Source organism: Hemicordylus capensis, chromosome 2 (assembly GCF_027244095.1).
Source record: "Hemicordylus capensis ecotype Gifberg chromosome 2, rHemCap1.1.pri, whole genome shotgun sequence".
NCBI lineage: Eukaryota > Metazoa > Chordata > Lepidosauria > Squamata > Cordylidae > Hemicordylus > Hemicordylus capensis.
The window spans coordinates 90,831,506-90,853,875 of NC_069658.1; the positions used below are offsets into that span (position 1 = coordinate 90,831,506).

At 45.9% G+C, this 22,370-nt stretch overlaps 1 protein-coding gene across 8 annotated transcripts in view; it reads right to left on the reverse strand.

The window, feature by feature from the left end:
- Nucleotides 1-22,370, reverse strand: part of LOC128348215 (kelch domain-containing protein 3-like) — a 104,713-nt gene that overhangs the window by 32,508 nt on the left and 49,835 nt on the right. For 7 of the 8 annotated variants that reach the window (XM_053303951.1, XM_053303950.1, XM_053303955.1 and 4 more), the window contains 4 exons: nt 18,700-18,800; nt 16,860-16,945; nt 12,713-12,794; nt 4,932-5,017 (listed from right to left, as the gene is read on the reverse strand). In XM_053303951.1, the coding sequence (XP_053159926.1) occupies nt 4,932-5,017; nt 12,713-12,794; nt 16,860-16,945; nt 18,700-18,800 (355 nt within the window). The remainder of the gene's footprint in view (nt 1-4,931; nt 5,018-12,712; nt 12,795-16,859; nt 16,946-18,699; nt 18,801-22,370) is intronic. The other variant, XM_053303954.1, reaches the window with a different exon arrangement.

A 22,370-nucleotide genomic window follows, 5' to 3' on the forward strand; every position in this document is an offset into this window, starting at 1 on the left:
CTTCTTGCTCTGGACACTGGTTGGTGAGCACGAGAGGAACTGTCCTGCAACTGCTGCCAAGTCCGGCCAGACTTGATGACGTGTTGCCCCAAACTGGATCAGCTCCATCTCCTGGCCTGCCACCAGCTCCTGCAGGTTCTGCAGAAAACATGGCTTAGTTCTGCTGCAGGACTCACTGAGGTCCTCCCGTACCCCTGGCAAAGTGCCAAGGAAGCCCTTTGTGAACCATTGGGTGAAATGCTGAGGTGGAACTACTGGCTTCCTTGGCCCTGCCAGAGAGACCCCACTGCTGGACTGGGAAGCAGTGGTGATGCTTCTGCTGGGGTGACTGCACTCTGGCAGTAGAGACTTCAGCACCCTCCTCCTGGTTGCGCCACAGCTTCCTCTCCTCAGCTTCCTTGACCTCTTCAACCAGGAGGTCTCTCCACCTCAGCAGCTGGTCAGGTATGACTGCTTTTCCATTTATCCTTGGGTCACATAGGCAGGACTGAATATGTGCTGCTGATGCACCCAAGGGTGTCATGAGCTGATCCACTACTCCTGTCCTCAGCCAACCTGCCAAGATGATTGCTTCCTTAGTGGTCAGTGTGATCTGGAGTTCACCCATCATCGTCTTGAGGAGAAGAGCAACAGGCAAAGCCTGGCTCAGCATTGCTGTCTGAGCATACAAGCTGCTCATGGCAACAAAAAAAAAAGACTTGAGTGTCAAGACAACATCGGAAATAAGCTGCCAGTCCTGGTTGGATAGATCACACAGTTCCAAGCCATGCCTCCTTGCCAGGCCATGGATGGCCAGCTCTTGCTCCTGCAGGTGACATCCTGAGGGATAAGGTGTTCAGGTAGGCCTTACTCAAGCTGACTTTCCTTGAGCACCTACCTACCCTTTTTGCTCTGGTGGAAGCAAGCTGCTATCTTGTGACACTTCTCTACAAAAACAGCCCTGGCAGCAGCAGGCCGGCACCCAGCACCTCCAGCAGGAATGTCCCGCCTGGTCACAGGACCAAAGGGCCAAGCGCATCCTTCACAACCAGTATCAGAGTGTGTGCCACACAATGGATAGATGCAAAATGGCCCTGTTAGACTGCCCTAGTTATGTCTGCAGCGTTGTCCGTGACCATGAACGCTTGGTGAAGGTTTGGATGCGTGGACAGCCATCCCTCCTTCTGGTGATCCATGGCAACTGACAGCTCACTTGCTGTGTGGTTGGTGTCCAGCAGCTGCACATGCAGCACAGCCCACCTGTGCTTTGCTGCATAGGAGGGGCTGGCCACGCCAACAGCAGCTTATGTCCTCTCACTCTCCTGTCCCCTCACTGGTTGATGGACAGGAAACAGAGGGTAGGTATAAATGGAGAGTTTTCACAATGGAGGGAAGTACCAAGTGGGCCCCCCCAGGGATCTGTACTGGGACTGGTGCTTTTTAATTTATTCATAAATGATCTAAAAGTAGGGGTAAGCAGTGAGGTGGCCAAATTTGCAGATGACACCAAACTTTTTAGGGTAGTGAAATCCAAAACAGATTGTGAGGAGCTCCAAAAGGATCTCTTCAAACTGGGTGAGTGGGTGACAAAAGGGCAAAGGGGCTTCAGTATTGGCAAGTGTCAAGTGATGCACATTGGGACGAAAAACCCCAACTTCACCTATATGCTGATGGGATCTGAGTTGTCAGTGATTGACCAGGAAAGAGATCTGGGGGTCATGGTAGAAAGCTTGTTGAAAGTGTTGACTCAATGTGCAGCAGCTGTGAAAAAGGCCAATTCCATGCTAGGGATCATTAGGAAGGGGATTGAAAATAAAACGGCTAATATTATAATGCCCTTATACAAAACTATGGTGCGACCGTGCTTGAAGTACTGCGTACAATTCTGGTCACCACATCTATAGAAGGACATTGTAGAACTGGAAAAGGTGCAGAAGAGGGCAACCAAGATGACCAGAGGCCTAGAGCACCTTTCTTATGAGGCAAGGCTACACCACCTGGGGCTGTTTAGTTTAGAAAAAAAGACGACTATGGGGAGAAATCATAGGTATCTATAAAATCATGCATGAAGAAAGTGGATAGAGAGAATTTTTTCTTCCTCTCACATAACACTAGAACCAGGGGTCATCTCATGAAATTGATTGCCAGGAAATTTAGGTCCAACAAACAGAAGTATTTTTTCACACAACAACACACAACCAGTTTGTGGAATTCTCTGCCACAAGATGTGGTGACAGCCAACAATCTGGATGGCTTTAAGAGGGGTTTGGATAACTTCATGGATGAGAGGTCTATCAATGGCTACTAGTTGGAGGGCTAGAGGCCACCTCCAGCCTCAAAGGCAGGATGCCTCTGAGTACCAGTTGCAGGGGAGTAATGGCAGGAGAGAGAGCATGCCCTCAACTCCTGCCTGTAGGCTTCCATCTGGTGGGTCACTGTGTGAAACAAGATGCTGGACTAGATGGGACTTGGGGCTGATCCTACAGGGCTGTTCTTATGTCTCCACTAGTGCGCATGAGGGAGAAAGCAGTATGCCTCCCACTGTGGCTGATCCACAGATCGGCAGCGTCAGGGGCTGCTGCATGCTGCAGTTCTGACATGGCCTCCCTGCAAACCCAGTACAGGGAGGGCACCACCCACCTGCTGAAGGTGGTGTGTAAGGGGATTCTATAGTTAGGGCCAAGCAGTCCAAGCAGCAGGTGGAAGCCAGTGCTCTCCATCACCTGGAACGGCTGGTTATCCAAAGCAATCATCTCCCCAATGGCCTGGGTGTTTAGATGAGGCTCTGGGTCAACAGAGCACTTGCCTACCAACTGTACACAGCACGTAGGCAACATCCCTTGCTTGGGAGCAAGGAACTGGTGCCTTGCTGCTACTCAAAGACACACCAGGTCTATTGTAGGGAAGTGCACGAACCTGTTTGGAGGACCTTTTACGGACCTCCAAACAGGTTTGAACACTGGGCAGTTCGAAGTTCGAAGGTGGTGTGTGTGTCACATTTTAAGGGTGAGGGAGGGTATACTTACCCCTCCCTCCGCTTCCCCCCCACTGGTGCCTGGTATTTCCCAATTCCTACAGGGCAGCAGTGTACTTCCCTGCTGCCCCGTTTGCTCTTCCGCCAGAAGTCGCTGGAAGTAGTTGGCACGCGTGCACCTGCTGGGCGCGAGTGCGTCCATGTCATGAATGCCAGCGCACATGTCAGGCAGGTGTGTGGGTGCTTGCGACATGTGCACACTCACGCCCAGTGGGTGCATGCATGCCAGCCACTTCCAGCCGAAAAGCAAACGGGGCACCGGTGGGGGGAAAATGGAGGCAGGGATAAGTGCACCCTCCCCCACCCTTAAAGTGTGACCCCACTGCCATCGAGCCACCAATGTGTGGTTCCATGCACATCCCTAGTCTACTGCTGCCAGCAGGATTATGGACCCCCAGGTAATGCCACTGCAGATGCAGCAGCACCCCTGACATTGTAAGACTCTTAGGGTCCTTCTCCCTGATGACTTGGTGTCCCACGGTAAATGTAGGCAGCATGGAGTGGGTCACCAGAGTGGAGCTCAAAGTAGTTCCACACCATGCTGCCATTGGTCCAGAACCATTTTGGTGGAGGTGGTACTACTAGGCCTGCTGGTTCATTGCGGGGGTCACCACCACCATCGCCCTTGGTCCAGGGCTGAAAAGATTCATGAAGTGGAAGTAATTCCTCCTGTTCCTCCTCAGTCTCACGGGGGTGGTGGTGGTAGTGTCACACTGCCACCAGGGATTGGGGAGGATGGAGAGAGTCATCTGGCTGGGCTAGCAGCTGATGGCACCTCGTCCTCCACTGCCACAGCAAGAACTTCTTCCCTGACAGGGGAGGACCTGCCTCCTACTTCTACCTCAGCCACCACAGGCAGCTGCACTGAGGGACCAGGCTCCTCTAGAAAGGCAAGCCTACACACAACCACATCAGCGAGGATGACTTGCGGTGTAGGCCCCTCTTGCTGTCACCTATCATGAGCAGCAGCAGCATCCCTCCCTCTGCCTGCCCTTCTGCTCCTGGTGCTCTGCCTCCCAGGCCCTTAAACACTTTTTAAAACTCCCTCCTTTGGCCTCCACCCTCCCTACTCTCTTCCCCCCAGCCAATGGCCCATGCCAACACTTGATCTGAATGATAACAAGCCAACCAAGAAGCATGGAGATCTCAAGCCAATCAAAAGCCAGTGCCAGAAAACCAATCTGCAACTTGGAAAAATGGGACTCAAAATGGGACTCGAATCACTCAAATTGATTCAAGCTCGAATCGGGGTAGTTTTGATTCAAACTCAGTCAGACCTTTTAGTTCAAGGGTGTTTCAACTAGAGTTCAAATAACTCAAAATGGCCCATTTTGAGCTTGAATTGATTTGTACATCCCTACACTAAAGTAGCCTTAAGTCCTGTGCCTGATGTATGCTTATTTGATAACCAAATTCATCATGTGCCTTATGCAGTGGTTTGTGCCATAGTTTGCAATTTTCTCAACTGTTACTGTACTCAGTGCCTTTGGAATGCATCTGATTTTAGCTGCATTTCTTGGGCTAGGATCCAAGAAGCACTCATTCTCCCTTTTCTTTTTTATGAATTCACCTCTCTATGGCCTTGGTAGCCAAACAGAATCTTGCCTCTAACTCTATCGAAGTTGACAGATGACAGCTAAATAAATCAAAATGAAATATATAAAAATATATCTATGATATATCTAAATATAGCAAAAATATAGCTAACAATGATCTTATGAAATAATTGTACTCTATGAGACTGATAGTCACAATTGCTGTTCTATATTTCAAGGCTTAGCACATGAATAGGTGATCTGCTGATTGGTACTCACTCAGTAACCTTTCTAAATATGGAGAGTCCCTTCAGTGAGAAAGACTGCAATACAGTAAAATTCAAAGAACAGAAGATTCTGGTTTTAAAATGCATTTCACTTACATGGCTGTGAAGAATAAATGCTACATGGTTCTGTCTGCATGCAGGGGGGATCCCTACATAAAGTGGCATCTTCCACTTCATCCGTGCTGCACAATACAAAAGAAATAGAAAAATAAAACCAACTCTTTGATAAGAATCAGAAAGATGAGTCTTTGCCGGGAGATTATATCGTAGGTGTTCTCAGAGCTATAAATATCATGAGAAACCTTTGACAATCCGAGCCATCTGTACAATTGCAGGATATACTAGAGAAAGAACATAGTAAAAAAACAACAAAAAACCCCCACCAAAAAACCCAAACAAACCCACACCCTGCTAATCCTCTATTTGCACTTCTTGCAAAAGAAAAAAGGGGGGGAAAGAAAGCCCCTTTGTACAGATTATTCTCTGGTTTTTATAGAGGTAGTTATTGAATTCAAAATTAATAAAAACAAAACACAACTTCCTATTCTGGCAATGTCGTAATAAAACAGATTTATGAGAAACAGGCAGTAAAGGGGAAACCAGAAATAAAAGATGAAAGTAAAACCCATTTATCAAGCTGTGGAAGATGCCAACATGAGTACAATAAATATATCACCTGTATAAGCTGCCTTTCGATGCTAAAATACCTCAAAAACCTTTATAAATTCTAGGAACAGTTCTTACTAAGTAGCAAAAAATTTTGATCTCATGATCTAAGACTATGACTACCATTTATTTATTTAGTGGGTTTATATACTGCCTGATATAAAAGATCTCCAGGTGGTTTACATAAAAAATTAAAACTATTAAGCCCATTAAAAGCAGACAATTAAAAACAATTAAAACGGTGCAAACAATTATAGGAAAGAGTTTCTGTCCAGGGACTGTTAAATAACCTATGATTTTACTGATAGGCCCCAAGTGATTAGCAAAGGAAATCGTTTATTGGGTGGCCTCCTCCTCTTTTATATTTATGACAGAAACCAAATCCAACATTCACAGGAAAATCTGGAAGACCTGCTGGTTCGAATCCCCACTGGTACTATATCAGGCAGCAGCAATATAGGAAGATGCTTAAAGGCATCATCTCATACTGCGTGGGAGGAGGCAATGGTAAACCCCTCATGTATTCTACCAAAAAAAACCACAGGGCTCTGTGGGTGCCAGGAGTCAAAATCGACTTGACGGCACACTTTACCTTTACCAAGGTCTTATCTGGTGACATATATTGTTGCCTCAGAAAGAATTGCACACCTGACAACATGTCCCTATTAGGGACAAGTTGGCAGGTATGAAATTAGCCAACATTGTTAGCATTGCTCTCAGGCCCAGTCCTGTCTGAAATGTTGGGTGATAATCAGTGTGGGTGCTGGGAGATTTGTTGAGCAGCAACACTAAGCAGATGAGACCAGAGCAAACTCCAGAGACCTGCTCAAGACTGGAGGACTTCATCTCTACAAAAGCTAGAACAAAGCTAGATATGGGATGGATTGTACCCCTGCCTGATTTCATTTCTAAATATGAAAGAAAAACTTGTTTCTCCATCACGAGGAAATCTCCACCTCACCCAGTCAGTGTTGTCCTACTGAAGCCTGAAGGCACTAAAATGAAAACTGAGCATGAAGGCTGTGCATCGCATAGAACCAATAATCAGGTCTGAGGCAATGTGAGTCCCATCCAGGCATTTTTCATCAGAAATGATTCCGATGCAATTTCCCCCCAATACTGATATTGTGAATTCCAAATTACAATGGGATTGTATCAAATACCTTTTAGTGAAGATCTGGCTTCTCTGAAGAAACTGACTGCCTTCTAGGCACCACAGTAGCGGAGTTTCAAATTGCCACTTCTCTTTCCCTGTTCTTGACCTATAATGCACCAAGAAAGGAAGCCGCATCATGGAAAGACATGAAGGGAGGCTAGTGGTCCAGTTTGGTCCCAGCTTCTCCCGCCAGGATATGCTGTACAGGAGCAGGTGAGAGGACGTGGGTGGGGAGGTGGAGTGGCTGTGGTCTATAAGAATAACATCTCCCTTACCAGGGTCCCTGTTAGGGTATCGGACCATATCGAATGTGTGCACTTGAGTTTGGGGACCAGGGATAGATTGGGACTTCTGTTGGTGTACCGATCGCCCCGCTGCCCAACGGAATCCCTTACTGAGCTCACAGACTTGGTCGCGGAACTTGCGTTGGAGTCTCCCAGACTTTTGGTGCTGGGGGACTTCAATGTTCATTTTGGGACCAATTTGTCCGGGGCAGCTCAGGAGTTCATAGTAGCCATGACAACTATGGGCCTATCCCAAGCGGTCTCTGGATCGGCGCATATTGCAGGTCACACGCTTGATTTGGTCTTTTATTCTGATCAGGGTGGTGCTCCGTGGGTGGGGACTCCTACAATCTCCCCGTTGTCATGGACGGACCATCATCTGGTTGAGGTTGGACTTACAACCACTTCCCACCTCCACAGGGGCGAGGGGCCTATTAGAATGGTCCGCCCGAAGAGGTTACTGGATCTGGTAGGATTCCAAGAAGCCTTGGAGGGATTTAATGTTGGCTCTGCTGGTAGTCCTGTTGATGCCCTGGTAGAGAACTAGAACAACTTGCTCACCAGGGCAGTAGACACGATTGCTCCTAAGCATCCCCTCCGACCTGCTTCAAAATTGGCCCCTTGGTATACGGAAGATCTACGGGGGCTGAAGCGGCAAGGTAGGCGACTGGAGCGCAAGTGGAGAAAAACTCGACTCGAATCCGACAGATTACGACATGGAGCACATTTAAAGATCTATGCTCAGGCGATACGTGCGGCAAAGAAGCGGTTCTTTTCTGCCCGTATTGCCTCTGCGAGTACACGTCCGGCAGAGTTGTTCAGGGTTGTCAGGGGAGGGGACTAGTATCTGCTTCCTCTCCCTTGAACCAGAATTTGGAGGCATCAGTTACCCACTGTGGTGTGTTTAATGAATTTTTTGCAGACAAAATCTCTCGGATTCGGGCCGACCTAGATGGAGACTCCACAATTAATCTGATGTCTGAACTGGAGGTGTCCGACAACTCCTCTTATACGATTCGGCTGGATCAATTTCAGTTTGTGACTCCTGATGATGTGGACAAGCTGCTTGGAGCGGTGAGGCCTACCAGTTGTCCTCTTGATCCTTGTCCAACATGGCTTGTTCTATCTAGTGGGGAGGCTGTTGTAGGCGGCCTGGTAGAAATCATAAATGTTTCTCTGAGGGAGGGCAGGATGCCTCCTTGTCTTAAGGAGGCAATTATTAGACCTCTTCTAAAGAAGCCTGCATTAGATCCCTCAGAGTTGAGCAATTATAGGCCAGTTTCCAATCTCCCATGGTTGGGCAAGGTAATTGAGAGGGTGGTGGCCTCTCAGCTCCAGGCGGTCTTGGAGGAAACTGATTATGTAGACCCATTTCAAACTGGTTTTCGGGCGGGCTATGGGGTGGAGACTGCCTTGGTCGGCCTGATGGATGATCTCCAATTGGCAATGGACAGAGGAAGTGTGACTCTGTTGGTCCTTTTGGATCTCTCGGCGGCTTTCGATACTATCAACCATAGTATCCTTCTGGAACGTCTGAGGGGGTTAGGGGTGGGAGGCACTGTTTTACAGTAGTTCCGCTCCTACCTCTCGGACAGATTCCAGATGGTGTCGATTGGAGATTGTTGCTCTTCAAAATCTGATTTTAAGTATGGTGTTCCTCAAGGCTCCATACTTTCTCCAATGCTTTTTAACATCTACATGAAACCGCTGGGAGAGATCATCAGGGGATTTGCAGCTGGGTGTTACCAGTATGCTGATGACACCCAGATCTATTTCTCCATGTCAACTTCTTCAGGAGTTGGCATATCCTCCCTAAATGCCTGCCTGGAAGCAGTAATGGGCTGGATGAGGGAGAATAAACTGAAGCTGAATCCAGATAAGACAGAGGTACTTATTGTGCGGGGTCAGAACTCTAGAGACGATTTTGATCTGCCTGTTCTAGATGGGGTCACACTTCCCCAAAAACAGGTTCACAGTCTGGGAGTACTTCTGGATCAACGTCTCTCCTTGGTTTCTCAGGTTGAGGCGGTGGCCAGGGGTGCCTTCTATCAGCTTCAGCTGATACGCCAGCTGCGCCCGTTTCTCGAGATCAGTGACCTCAAAACAGTGGTACATTTGTTGGTAACCTCCAGACTGGACTTCTGTAATGTGCTCTACGTGGGGCTGCCTTTGTATGTAGTCCGGAAACTTCAGTTGGTCCAGAATGCGGCAGCCAGGTTGGTCTCTGGGTCATCTCAGAGAGACCACATTACTCCTTTGTTGATGGAGTTACACTGGCTGCCAGTAGGTTTCCGGGCAAAATACAAAGTGCTAGTTATAACTTATAAAGCCCTAAACGGCTTAGGCCCTGGGTATTTAAGAGAGCGTCTTCTTTGCTGTGAGCCCCACCGGCCGCTGAGGTCACTTGAGGAGGTCCGTCTCCAGTTGCCACCAACTCGTTTGGTGGCTACACAGAGACGGGCCTTTTCGGCTGCTGCCCCGAGATTGTGGAATGCGTTCCCTGCTGAGATACGATCCTCGCCATCTCTGGCAATTTTTAGAAAACACCTGAAAACACATCTCTTCAGCCAGGCTTTCTCAGCTTTTTAAAACTTGTTTTTAAATTGTTCTGATTGTTTAATTGTTGTTTTATGATGTTTTTAATTGTTAATCATTGTTTTATGTTTTATAATTTTGTTTTAATTATTAATTGATTTTAATGGTGTTTTAATGTAAACCGCCCTGAGCCTTTTGGAAGGGCGGTATAAAAGTTTTAATAATAAATAAATAAAATAAAAAATTAATGTACCACTATTAATGTACCAGGAAAAAGACCCAATGTTATGATGTTGCTTCTTTTCCTGGTGTATTATAGGGGAAGAACAGGGAAGGAAAGGCAGCTGTTTGAAATGCCACTGTTGCAAGTGCCCAGAAGGAAGTCGATTTCTTCAAAAAGTAGCTTTATTTATTTACTTACTACATTTCTATCCTGCCCTTCTTCATTAAAAGGTAAGCCCTCCTCATCCCAATGCATTGAACCAATACCAATGATCAGTTCAAAGCAATCCAGACAATTCCCTGCATCGAGTGCATGATGCAGGAATGGTCTGGGTCATTATTGGGATCAGGCTGATAATTTGGTTCATGCACAGCCCTACTGGGCATATATGAATCTGAAAAGGCAAGTTACGTTCTTTTATTTCCATATCAACTGCAGGCCATAACAGAAATGCAAAACATAGTGCATAAAATAACAAAAACAATATATTTCAGATTATTTCTGTGAGCAAGAAGTAGATGAACTAATTAGTTGCCATAACAGTGACAACCACAACATGATACTTAATCAAAGTGGCATGAGAATTTCATAATGCTGCATACAATACTCGCTGACATCCTTTAGTTATCAGAAAGTTGATCTTTTGAAGACGGGGCCAATTTTCTTTACTGTGTAACAGCTGGGGAATAAATGTATTCCTAACCAATATTCATTCATTCATTCTATTTCTATATCGCCCTTCCAAAAATGGCTCAGGGTGGTTTACACAGAGAAATAATAAATAAATAAGATGGATCCCTGTCCCCAAAGGGCTCACAAACGAAAAAGAAACATAAGATAAACACTGGAGGTACTGTGCTGGAGGTGGATAGGGCCAGTTACTCTCCCCCTGCTAAATAAAAGAATCACCACGTTAAAAGGTGCCTCTTTGCCAAGTTAGCAGGGGTTAGCCAATATGTAGATGCAGCATTTAAAAAGGTAATGCTGAACATATTTGTTTTCTCTTGTGCCTCAAAGACAAAAATAGGCCTTATATGGAACATGAACAAATCTCATATATGGAACATATCTCTTATATGGAACATGAACATGAACAATGATAGACATTAGATTAAACCTCAGTAGGGTAACTGTTCTTTTCTATGCACAGAAACTAATTGGAACCAGATAATATTCCAAACAATGGCAGTATTTAAACATGGCACACCACAGTGCAATGTTTTTACTACCTACTGAGACCATATTGTGTTGAATGAAAGTAAATCAGAAAACAAAAAACAAAAATCATATTTCATAGATAGGCTCTCTTACTAAAATTATTATTATTATTATTATTATTATTACATTTATATCCCGCTCTTCCTCCAAGGAGCCCAGAGCCACAACAACTCTGTGAAGTAGGTTAGGCTGAGAGAGAAGTGACTGGCCCAGAGTCACCCAGCTAGTTTTATGGCTGAATGGGGATTTGAACTCGGGTCTCCCTGGTTCTAGTCCAGCATTCTAACCACTACACCATGCTGGCTCAAAATCATTTTGTGTATGCATAATCTTCCAAGTAGAAACAGATATGAGTTACAAGGCATGATCAACGAAGTACAGTATTTTCCAAACAATATCCTGTCCTTTACATATTAGATCAAAGGAAAGGAAAACTTCTGAAAATAACAACCATGCACCACCAGATCTGAGTTAGTTTCACATTTAAAAACTCAAGTGTACAGCTCCAGTTTAAAGCAGGTGCTTCCTTCCAAATATTTATAAAATCAAAAAGTGAATTTTTAAGCACATATGGCTTTTCAACTTTTTCGTGCTTTGGCACAAGCAGCTTAGAATCCTCTAAACGTGTCTAGGATGTGAATGCATTTGAAACTAATATCAGTATAACAAGCAGAAGAATTGCATAGCATATGTACATAAATGTTCTCAATGTGAATCTGTAATAAATTGTTTTAGACGTGTCTTTTCTCATAATTCCCTTTAATACTTCTCTCTTAAATTGTTTTTAAATTTTTAAAAAAGAATATTGGCCTACGTTGATGGCACAAGAAGTAGGTGGGTGAGGGGTTTCCGGTTTCATATCTGCCTCCAGCATAGATGCTCTTCCCTTCACACAAGACCCAAAGGCGACTATTGCTGGCAACTCTTTATTTTGTCTTCTCTCTCCATATGATAATTGATAGGGTTTCATCTGAGAAGGCACTTGGCTACTATTGCCTACCCAGAGGCTGCATCTTTCCTGCCTTTCTCCCACCAAGATGGGGAAGCTCTTCACTCTCCTCTCCTTGTCAGGAAGCAACCACTCAGGGTTCCAGTTCTGGTTTCTCCTCCCCCTTCTGTTGTGTTCCTTTAGCTTTTAAACAATGCCAACTTCCTTCTGTAAGCTCTCTGGAAAAAAAGCTCTCCTTTTCGCCTGTAGTCCAAAGGTGGTTGGGAAGGGACAGAATAAGTTGAGACTGGTGAATTGCTGGGCCTCAGAAGAAGTCCTGTAAACTGCTACTAGAAGAGGACTTACTGCGGGACAGAGAGAAAAATACTCTCCTGACACATAAGTGGGCTTTTCCTCAAAAACAAAAAAGAAAAGTACAAGGTATTTGTTGCAGTGTTTGTTGTGTCTCCTTTTACAGCACAAAAATATTAGTTAAGTTTTGCCTGAGTAACGAAGAATCCATCACATGTTGCTCTGAGAGGAGCATTAAATAAATACATAAATAAATCTCTTGAACTTAAAAAAGCACACCACATTTCATTAAAAGTGCTGATTTTTATCTGCTTGTCACATTTTAGAAAAGGTGTGCAGAGAAGATTCCAGGGCAGTCAGCGATACAAGGGTTAACCATACAAAAGAGAAGAAGAGAAATCCAAACAAAATAAAACATAAAAACCTGAGCATGGGTGCAAGCCAAGAGGAAAGTGCAATTTTCAAATATTAGAACATAACACATTCTTCTCAGATGTAATCAGGTTCAAATATGTGTTGATGACTCTTTGCTGTTGTTGCTGTTTTTGTACTCACCTAAACTTAATTTCATAATATCGTTCATTGGTGATTTAATACCATCTTTTGACTTGGAAGTTCCTCCAAACAGATAAATATCCTGAAAGGGAGAACAAAAGCAGTGATAGCAACTGTAATAATTTTTTTAAAAAAATTATTAACATATTTTTATACCACCCAAAACTTACATCTCTGGGTGGTTTACAACAAAATAAAAACAAAATAAAACATTCGTTAAAACAAAAGTGAAAAGTTTAAAACATTACAACAATTTAAAATTTTTTAAACAAATTTGACACTCAAAGCATTGTTAACAGCAACTTGGAGGGTGGGGGGAGGACACTTTTTTTTACATTAGCTAATGGACCCTTCTCATGAAAAATCACACTGTAGTCCTATGCATGCTTATTTAGAAGCAGGTCCCATCATAATGTCAAAATAAGAGCTTCTCCATCTCTGATTGCTCTTAAAATGCTTTTTAAGACACACTTATTTTCTCAGACTTCTAATTAATTAATTAATTAATTTTCATCAAATTTGTAGAAACTTCCCAAACTTCCATCTCTGGGCGGTTAATTAAAACCAAAAGTATGCATAGGATTGCAGTCTTAACATGCCTCACTTCTCCTTGTTTCCTTCGACTTCTCAAAGAAGTTCTGCTGGAGTACCTACAGTGAATATTATTGTTAGACTATTTTTTCAATTACTACATGCTATTTTGTCAATTTTGCTCCTGGAAAAGTAGTTATCAGCTAATTTGAGTTCTTCTACCAATATAAAAGACAGATTGTTCTACACAACTGTCCTCCTACAGATACAAGCACTCAGGGGGATACCTTGATTGCTTCCCATTGTTGACATCTGGAAGTCTGCCGTAATCCTTTGTCTTGCCCTACACACCTCCCTTAAACCACTGGGGAGACATGTGGACCATTACTGCTGGTTACCTTGGAAATGGCCAATGTCTGCTAATTAACAATCTGCTAAAACACTCTGAATTGGAAGGCAGCCAACTCTTTTGCTTATCGGTTCACCTTACATTTCAAAGGACTCCAAATGACAATCCTGGTCTGGCAAACCAATGGGGAAACCTCTCCAATATACTTGGGCCCCACAGGCATGGTGAAATTATATCTGCATAACTAAACACCACCAGTGAAAATCTTGCAAGCAGCAAACATCAAGGAAGAGGAGGGGGGTGGGTGGGAAGCTGTTATAAAGGGGAGCTCAGCTATTTGAGCATCTTTGAGCAAGCAGAGAATGAAGAATTCTATTTCCTACTGCACTCTTTTGATCATTCCTGAAGCTGTTTCAGATAAAAGTGCTTATGAGAAGACTCCCCCAAGCTGAGGCCAAGGGAGCAGCTTGACTCCCTGTAAGATTCCAGGGTACAAATGGGCAACATTCAACTGAGAATTAGGTTCAGGAACATTGCAGGGAAGAGCTGAGACAATTCCCTTTGTCTCTCCCTTTGTCTCTCCTGCTATTGGCTCAAAACACTTTTGTAGCTTTGGACTGGCCCAGACCCCTAGGAGGACATGCAGAACATGCTGTGCACCAAGCCCCCTCTCCTGACTATTTTCTCCATTGTCAATTTCCTCTGCCTGGCCTGATTTCCAACCCTATGGCACACAGAGCATGCTAGTTTCCCCCCAGCCCCACCCAATCTCTGCTTCAGCCCACCTGATCTCTATTCTCTAAACTTCCGATCTCCCCGCCAGTCACCCCTTGTCTGGTGGTGTTAGTGATGGCAGCCACTGATCTTGCTCATCCTCCGCCTCCCACTCATTCCAACCTGCCTTCTCAAAAGATAGAGAGTAGAGAACTGAGTGACAGGCTCAAAGATATGTCCTGTGGTGCTGTGAAGCCTTGGCCTTCTACCCTTTGAAAAGGCAGAGTGGGACAAGCAGAAGCAGGGTGGTGGCAGTGGCAGCAGCTGGTGTGTGTGCATGCTGCTGGCATCACTGCCAGGTGAGGTTAGGGGGAGGGAGAAGGTCCCTAAGGTGGCAGGTCACCCAGAGGGGTGTAGCTATAATTGAACAGATGGGTTCAAAGAACCTGGGCCCCCAATCACCCTCCAGCTCTACTCCTCCATATTTTCTTCATTATCTCCCTCACACCGAGGGGCCGCTGGAGAGAGAGGTGAACATGGGCCCCCTCTCCCCTAGCTATGCTCCAGAGGTCACCCATCAAATTTCTTTAGGAGCTGCCTTCTGCTGAATCAGACTATTGGTCCATCAGACTGGGAGTGGCTTCTCCAAGGTTGCAGGCAGGTATCTCTCAGTCCGATCTTGGAGATGCCAGGGAGGGAACTTGGAACCTTCTGCATGCAAGCATGCAGGTGCTCCTCCCAGGATGGCCCCATCCCCTCAGGGGAATATCTTACAGTACTCACACATGTAGAGGCTGTTCTCACATGCAGCCCAGGCTTGGCTGCACATGAGAATCACTGGGATCGTGTCCAGTCCCATCGGCACTTCAGTGGCAAACCCACCTGCGGAGCCAGCCTCTTAAATGTGGTTAAAGGAGCAAGTGTTCCCTTAACCCCATTTTCTCAATCATGTGCAGCGCCGGCTGTTTTTAGCCAACTCTGCAGCAGCGTTGGGCACCCGCCTATGGCTGTGGGGATCCCTACCATGCACTCAAATGGCGCATTATGGGATTTCTCTAGCTCACAAGTGATCTGCACGCCCAGCACGAACCCAATGATCATCTATGGGGGAGGTGAGCTTCAGCAGCTTTCCTCCCCGTGCACCCACAAGCCCTTCTCACTGATCTTGAGAAAGGGCCTGTAGTCTCCCATTCATATGTAAGCCAGGGTGGTCCTACCACAAGACCAGTTCTCCTCCTTTACTAGTCCACCTTTACTATTCCACCTGCCTATCTTGATGGGTCTATTGTTTCCTTCAAACCTCTGGCTGAGGTTACAAGCTGGTGCAAATGACCAGTGGTTAGCAGTGAAGCAAGATTGGAGTGGACCCTGGGATAAGAATGGAAGATGGGCTCCTGCCCCGCTCCCCCCACACCTGCTCCTTCCCCACCTTTTTTTTTGGCTGCAGAAGAACAGCAAGGACATGGTGAAAAACAAAACATTCTTGGCATACTCTTTCTCTTGCTCCTATGCTATGCAAATATATCATACCCTCCCCACACAGGCAGACACCTCCACACATACACATTGCTATGGCATAGGATTTTTTAAAAAGATACATAGTGAGGTCATTCACACAATTGGAAACTGTGTTCTACCCAGGTTTGGGAACTTTGTGTACTCCCAATTTTTGATTGTGTGGAAGCAAGGTTAGAGGAAAACCTGGGTAGAAGTGATTGTGTGGAAGCAAGGTTAGAGGAAAACCTGGGTAGCTTTTTCTCCTACCTTGCTTCCACACAATCATTTCTATCCAGGTTTTCCTCTAACCTTGCTTCCACACAATCAAAAATTGGGAGTACACACAATTCCCAAATGCAGGTAGAACACAGTTTTCGATTGTATGAATGACCTCAGAGACTACAATCACTTTATGAGCCGGGTCTCACGATCCGTGAGACCTGGTCCTGGTTTGGGGAAGTGAGCGGGAAGAGCGGGCTAAGCCCACTCTCCCTGCTCATGAGTGCGGAGGGAGCCCTGGGTGGCCGGATCGGCCGCCCACACGATTGACGGCTCCGAGACGGAGCCGGCGGGGGCTGGGGAGCTCAGGGGCCGCACAGCCCCCGGAAGCCCCAGTATGCCCTGCACGAGCGCGCAGGGCATACTGGGGAGACCCCCGAGCCAGGAGGCTGCTTTTAAGCCTCCCAGCCGGGGAGCTACTCATGAGCAGATAGTCCAGGTTTGCAGAGCGCTCGCTCCGCAAACCCGGGCTAAGGGGCGGGCTACAGGAGCAGGTTAGCCGCTCCAGAACCACCAGGCTCGGCTGCGAGCCCGGTGGTTCTGACGACCCTAAAAAATCGGGCTAGGCTTTCCTAGCCCGATTTTTGTGATCGTCAGAATAGCCCCTATATATGAATACATCAACAGCAGTTCTTTCTTATTCACTGGTTCCCGCCCCCTTCACACACACACACACACACACACACACACACACACACACACACACACTTTTATCAAAAACAGTGGAATTGAAGGCAACATCATTCAAAAGAGAAAAATTAAATGTGCAATTTTTACCTTATCATGATGTGCTGTAAATGTATGGTGTGATCTTCCAATAGGCTTTTCTCCCTTGACTTCACATTTTTGCCACGTTAACAATACTGGGAAGAGGGGAGATGGGGAAATAAGAGACATGTACTTTGCACTGTTTATTATTTTTAACTACCTGTAAAGGTATTTGTTTTCACTGCCCCTGACACCTTATACCTATTCATTTTCTTAAAAACTGGGGTAACTCATGGCACAGCCCCAAAATTGGACTGTTTATTGTAAATCCAAGTTTTCCTGACTTCACACCCACAGCCTTTGGAGTAATTGAGCAAAGAGGATGGACTCATGGAAGAGCATAAGAGAAGCAAGGAATGGCCCCTTCAGTGTTGACATGAGAAAGGAAACAGATTTGTACAGCCATACTGGGCAGGTTCACACATAGCACCAAACTTGAGGTTAGGCAGAGCAGCTGGAGTCCTGGGAATACACACTTGCCCTACTTCCAGTCTTGGGAAGGATATTCTGAGATTGGGCATGTTGTATGAATCCACCAGTCTTGGCATATTCTGCCCTACTTATGGTACGGAATCCAACATCTATAACGTTGAAATGATTTGAAATGAGGGCCCGATGTCAGGTTCCGTAACACAATAGGGCAGAACATCCCCACATTGGTGGGTTCATACAACATGCCCAAACTGGGCATGTCCTTTCTGAGCGTGGTGTAGTGGTTAGAGTGCAAGACTAGGACCGGGAACACCAGTGTTCAAATCCCCATTCAGCCATGATACTTGCTGGGTGACTCTGGGCCAGTCACTTCTCTCTCCGCCTAAACTACTTCACAGGGTTGTTGTGAGGAGAAACTTAGGTATGTAGTACACCGCTCTGGGCTCCTTGAAGGAAGAACAGGATAAAAATGTAAAAACAAACAAACAAACCAAATAAATAAAGTAGGTCACATACATGTTCCTGGGGCTCCTGCTGCTCCGCCAAACTTCAGGTTCGGTGCAACCTGGCAAACCACCCACTGAGAAATATTTAGCAAATAATATTTTTAGAGTATCTCACAGAAACATGGTACTATGATATTTGTGATAAATCTGTTCCTTAATGCAGACTAGCACTTTGGAATGCTCTGGATTAATCAGAGTCTAGTCCATCTCAGGACACATGATGGACTGCAAGGACAAGGAACATACTAGAAGGAAGGTTAACAGCTTTTCTCAGCTGCTGTGGGCAAAGAAAGAACCTAAAGGAAACATCTAAGTCATAATAAAAAAAGAAGGGTACTTTTTAAAAACAAAACATTAGAAAAGCTGGTGTCCTGGAGGCAAGGGCCAGTGGGATTAGAATGCAATGCAAAATTTCACAGCATTTCACATAATGTCGAGTTAAGTTATGTGAAGCCTTGCCCATCATAGCTCTTCTGGGAGATGGCCAATAAGCCAATGCAAATAGCAAACACCCAGTCAAATATATTTCATGCTAATTTATTATATAACACAACATTAAAAACATGTGCCCAGGGCCCCTAAATGCCTTTGCACTCATTGGCCAGAACACTGGAAAGTGGGAGCAGCATTATTTCTTCCTGAGCACTAAAGTAGAAAGCTGCCTGCATGCTTTTCTTTATAACTCTATAAATCGTTTTCCAGTTTACAGAGTGGAATTCAAAACTAATTTCTGATCCGAGGACTGGGTCCCTATCTGAGTAGTAGCTGTGAATTCCTTTAGTTTACTGGAATGATGGTCCTGAGGGACATACAAGTCTATGGTTGTTATATTCACTTCATCTATTTGTAAAAATATCTCGCTAATTTAGATTCAAATAACAAGGAAAATGATCTCTAATAATGAAAGACACCTGTGTCCAGGGCAAAAACATCAGAACAATATTCATCTTCACCCGAACACCCTCCAAACATATAGATTATTTCTCCAATTGCTGCAAAGGCCTGGCCTGACCTGAAAAATACAATGCCATTTGAATTTAAGTGTGTGTTTTACAGCTCATTAAAACAGAATGTCACTGAGACTAAAAGAAAACAAAACAAGCAGTTACATGCTAAAGGCTGGGAAAGAAGCACTGGACTCACCATGAAGTCCAAGGTTTTTCTTTCTTTCTTTCTTTCTTTCTTTCTTGTAGGAGAATGAGATCCTGGGCAGGTACCTCTTCGCTCCCTCTTCTAGGGACTAATTTAAAATTTTCCTTTCACAGTTGTGCTCTCTGTCTTAGAATGCCTCAGTACTGAAGCACCTTGTGAAACTTTGATGTAACCAGGGGAAATATATCAAGTACTTGAGATAAATGAACTAACCTCAAATTATTCCCACAGGCAATCTACCTGAAAGGAGAAGCTTGGAGAAAAACAGGCAGTGGGGAGGGTGTTAATCCCTGGGATCGATTCATTATGACTAATACTCTTCCACTGGAACCACATCAGAATATACATGGGTGGGGCCAGAATGTCACCCCTTTCCAAGGATAAAGAACCTCAGCAGTGAGTCCAATGTTCTTTTCTTCTTTTGGAGCAGGAAGATATCCTGGAACAGGGATATCAGGAAGCAGTGCTTCCCATCATCTCAGGAAGGACCTGTCTGCTCTGTTTCAGTTCCAAAACCTGTTGTAAGACATCAGCACAATGTGCTGCAGCAGGCTACCTTTTGAATATATATCCAAGATAGCATTTCTGCATGCATATTTTGGTGTCTATGGACCCTGCAGTGTCTGATGTTGTCTCCCTGATCCTGTTCTGTAGTCTCCTCTCCTCCAACCTCAAGGAGTCTGTGGCCTTAACGGTTGTGCAGCCAGTAGATGAGAACTCTCCTTTCAGCCCCTGGTGAAACTAACTGGATGACTGTGTGGAGTAAGCAGTCCTTTGGTGTTGTTGGCTGGCCATATTGGGTCTACCGCCCCAACCTAACTGTTATGAAGGGAAGAAGCAGTAGCCCTACAAGCTCAGAACACTGCTTGCAGAACTCTTTCCAGGAACAGTATATGAAAACGCTGCCTCCAGAAGCAGATGGGAGGACCTATCTTTTCTAAGATATCATCTTCCTTAAAAGGAGATAAGAACAGTGGGGAATGTTCTGGGTTTGTGCCTTCATTGTGCCTTGAGAGCACTTCCCTCATGGTTGATTTTGAACCACAGCATTAAAACTGTAAGGCACCAGGGCGCGTGTGTGTGTGTGTGTCTCAAAACAGGTCTTCGAGCAGCCGATCTCCAGTGCTTTACCTCCCATGCTACCCTGGCCCTCGGCTGTCAGCAAGCAGCTGGTTTAAAACTTGAAGGGCACCATCTACAGTGCAATGCCAGGCTGAGCACTGTCAGCTGACCCCAGCCACTCTGAAGCCTGACTGTGGTCAGCTGACCTTTGGCCGCTATGAAACCTTTGCCTTTAGGCCAACTGGACAGTGGGCAGTATGAGCAACTCAACAGCACAGTGAAGTAAACTTACCTCACCCAGCCTTGCCTTGCTTCATCCTGCCCAGCCTCAGTTTGTCTTGCCTCTACATGATTGCTTCCCTGGGTACTCAACCCCAGTTGGTCCTGAACTGCTTCTCCTACCTTTGACTCTCCACTTCTTACCCACTCATATCTGAGCGAGATCTCTCTCCCATGACAGGTCTCGGCCTGACAAAATCAGAATGGGAGAAAAGGTGCATCATGGAAGAAACATGATCAAGTTTCAATCTAGTGAGGCCACTCTTTTAAACAGTGCCCTTTATGCGAATTGTGAGACCTGCAGTCTGCCGTGTGGACTAGCAAGGATCAACACAATGTCTGTGTTGCTTGTGGCTGTCAGGCAGACTGAATTAGCTGCCTGGCCGTTCTGTCTGTAAGTGCCTTAGAAAAAGTGTTTCTGCAATGATCACTACCCTCCATGAAGCTGCGAGAGGTACATCTATATGACAATGGCAGGGGTGATTTTTTATGAAATAACTGTCATAAACAACTCACTCTTGTTATCTACTCTGGCAGCAGGTCTACAGAGGCCAAGTACTCTCTTCTCTGCTGCTTGCTGCCGCCTTGTGCTTTCTACTGTCAAGATCCTTAGAATTAACTTTCCAGGTTTTCAAGTGAACAGCAGCAACATCAGGTATTTCCTAAGGTGTTGAGAAACAGGCAGAGTTGGGTAGCTTTTTTTTCATGTCCAATGTTAGCATTTTGTGAAACCTGAGAATGAACTGTCAGCAGGCCCTTGATTCCTAATCTGCCTCCTTTTGCAATTGACTTGGTATATGTCATAGGGACATAAGAACATAGGAAGCTGTCATATACTGAGTCAGACCCTTGGTCTATCTAGCTTAGTACTGTCTATCATTGGTCTATCTAGCTCAGTTCACAGACTAGCAGCAGCTTCCCCAAGATTGCTCAGCCCTATCTTGGAGAAGCCAGGGAGGGAATTTGAAACCTTCTGCTCTTCCCAGAGTGGCTCCATCCCTTGAGGGGAATATCTTACAGTGCTCACACACCTCTAGTCTGAGCAGTCTCCCATTCATATGCAACCTGGGCAGACTCTACTTAGCTAAGGGGACAAGTCATGTTTGCTACCATGTCGTGGCCTTTCCTCCCAAGTACCCCATGCCCCATGTTCTCATGTCTCGGCTCTAGACTCCTGTGTCTCATTCCCTGTGTGTCATGTCCCAGTTCTCCTTTTACTTCTCCCTCCCCAGCAGTAGTGCCTCCCTGGTGTGTAGTTGTTCTCCCAGGTCGACTGCTTCCCATGACTCTGCCATGTCTAGCTGCTCCAGTCAATATTCCTGGAGTTCCGGGTTCATTTGACCTTCTGGGTTCGGTTCATGGACTAGCTCAGGCAGAGGCGTAACTATAGGGGGGGCAGGGGGGGCATGTGCCCCGGGCGCCATCTTTTTTGGTCACATGGGGGGCGCCGCCATGACAAAATTTTTTTTTTTAAATTTTTTGTTAATACAAATGTTTCCTGCTCAGTGCAGCAGCACTGCAGCAGTCAAGGGAGCACGTTGGCGCCCCCTCCCCCATGAGCGGTCCCTTCCGCGCCCCCCGCGCCCCCCCCATTGCTTTGCTGGTGCCTGGCGGCCAGTCAGTGGCCTGGCTTGGTGGCGGCGGCAGGCGCTTGTGAGGAAAAACCTAAGTATAATGTAGTATGTTGGGGGCGCGGGGGGGCGCCATTTCAATGCTTGCCCTGGGCGCCGTTTTCCCTAGTTACGCCTCTGAGCTCAGGTATACTTGTAAAGGGGAATCCTTGAGGATTCCCCTTTACAAGTAAAGGGGGCACCCCTAATCTTTAAGTTAAAGGCATGGAGGTGAAGCTGGAGAAGAAAGCAGCCTCCATATCTTTACAGGAGGTGGCACGGAAAGTGGCAGAGAAGTATTGGAGGGGTGGGCGGTGGCGGGCGGCTCATCCGGTGGCCTCCCAAATGACAGCCTAGGTTGGCTGCGGTCTGGTTTGGGCCTCTGCACATGCTCAGAGGCCATTTTTGTGACCCCGTGTATGCGCAGAAGCCATTTGTATCACCACATGATTTGCCATTGCCGGTCCAGACTGTCATTC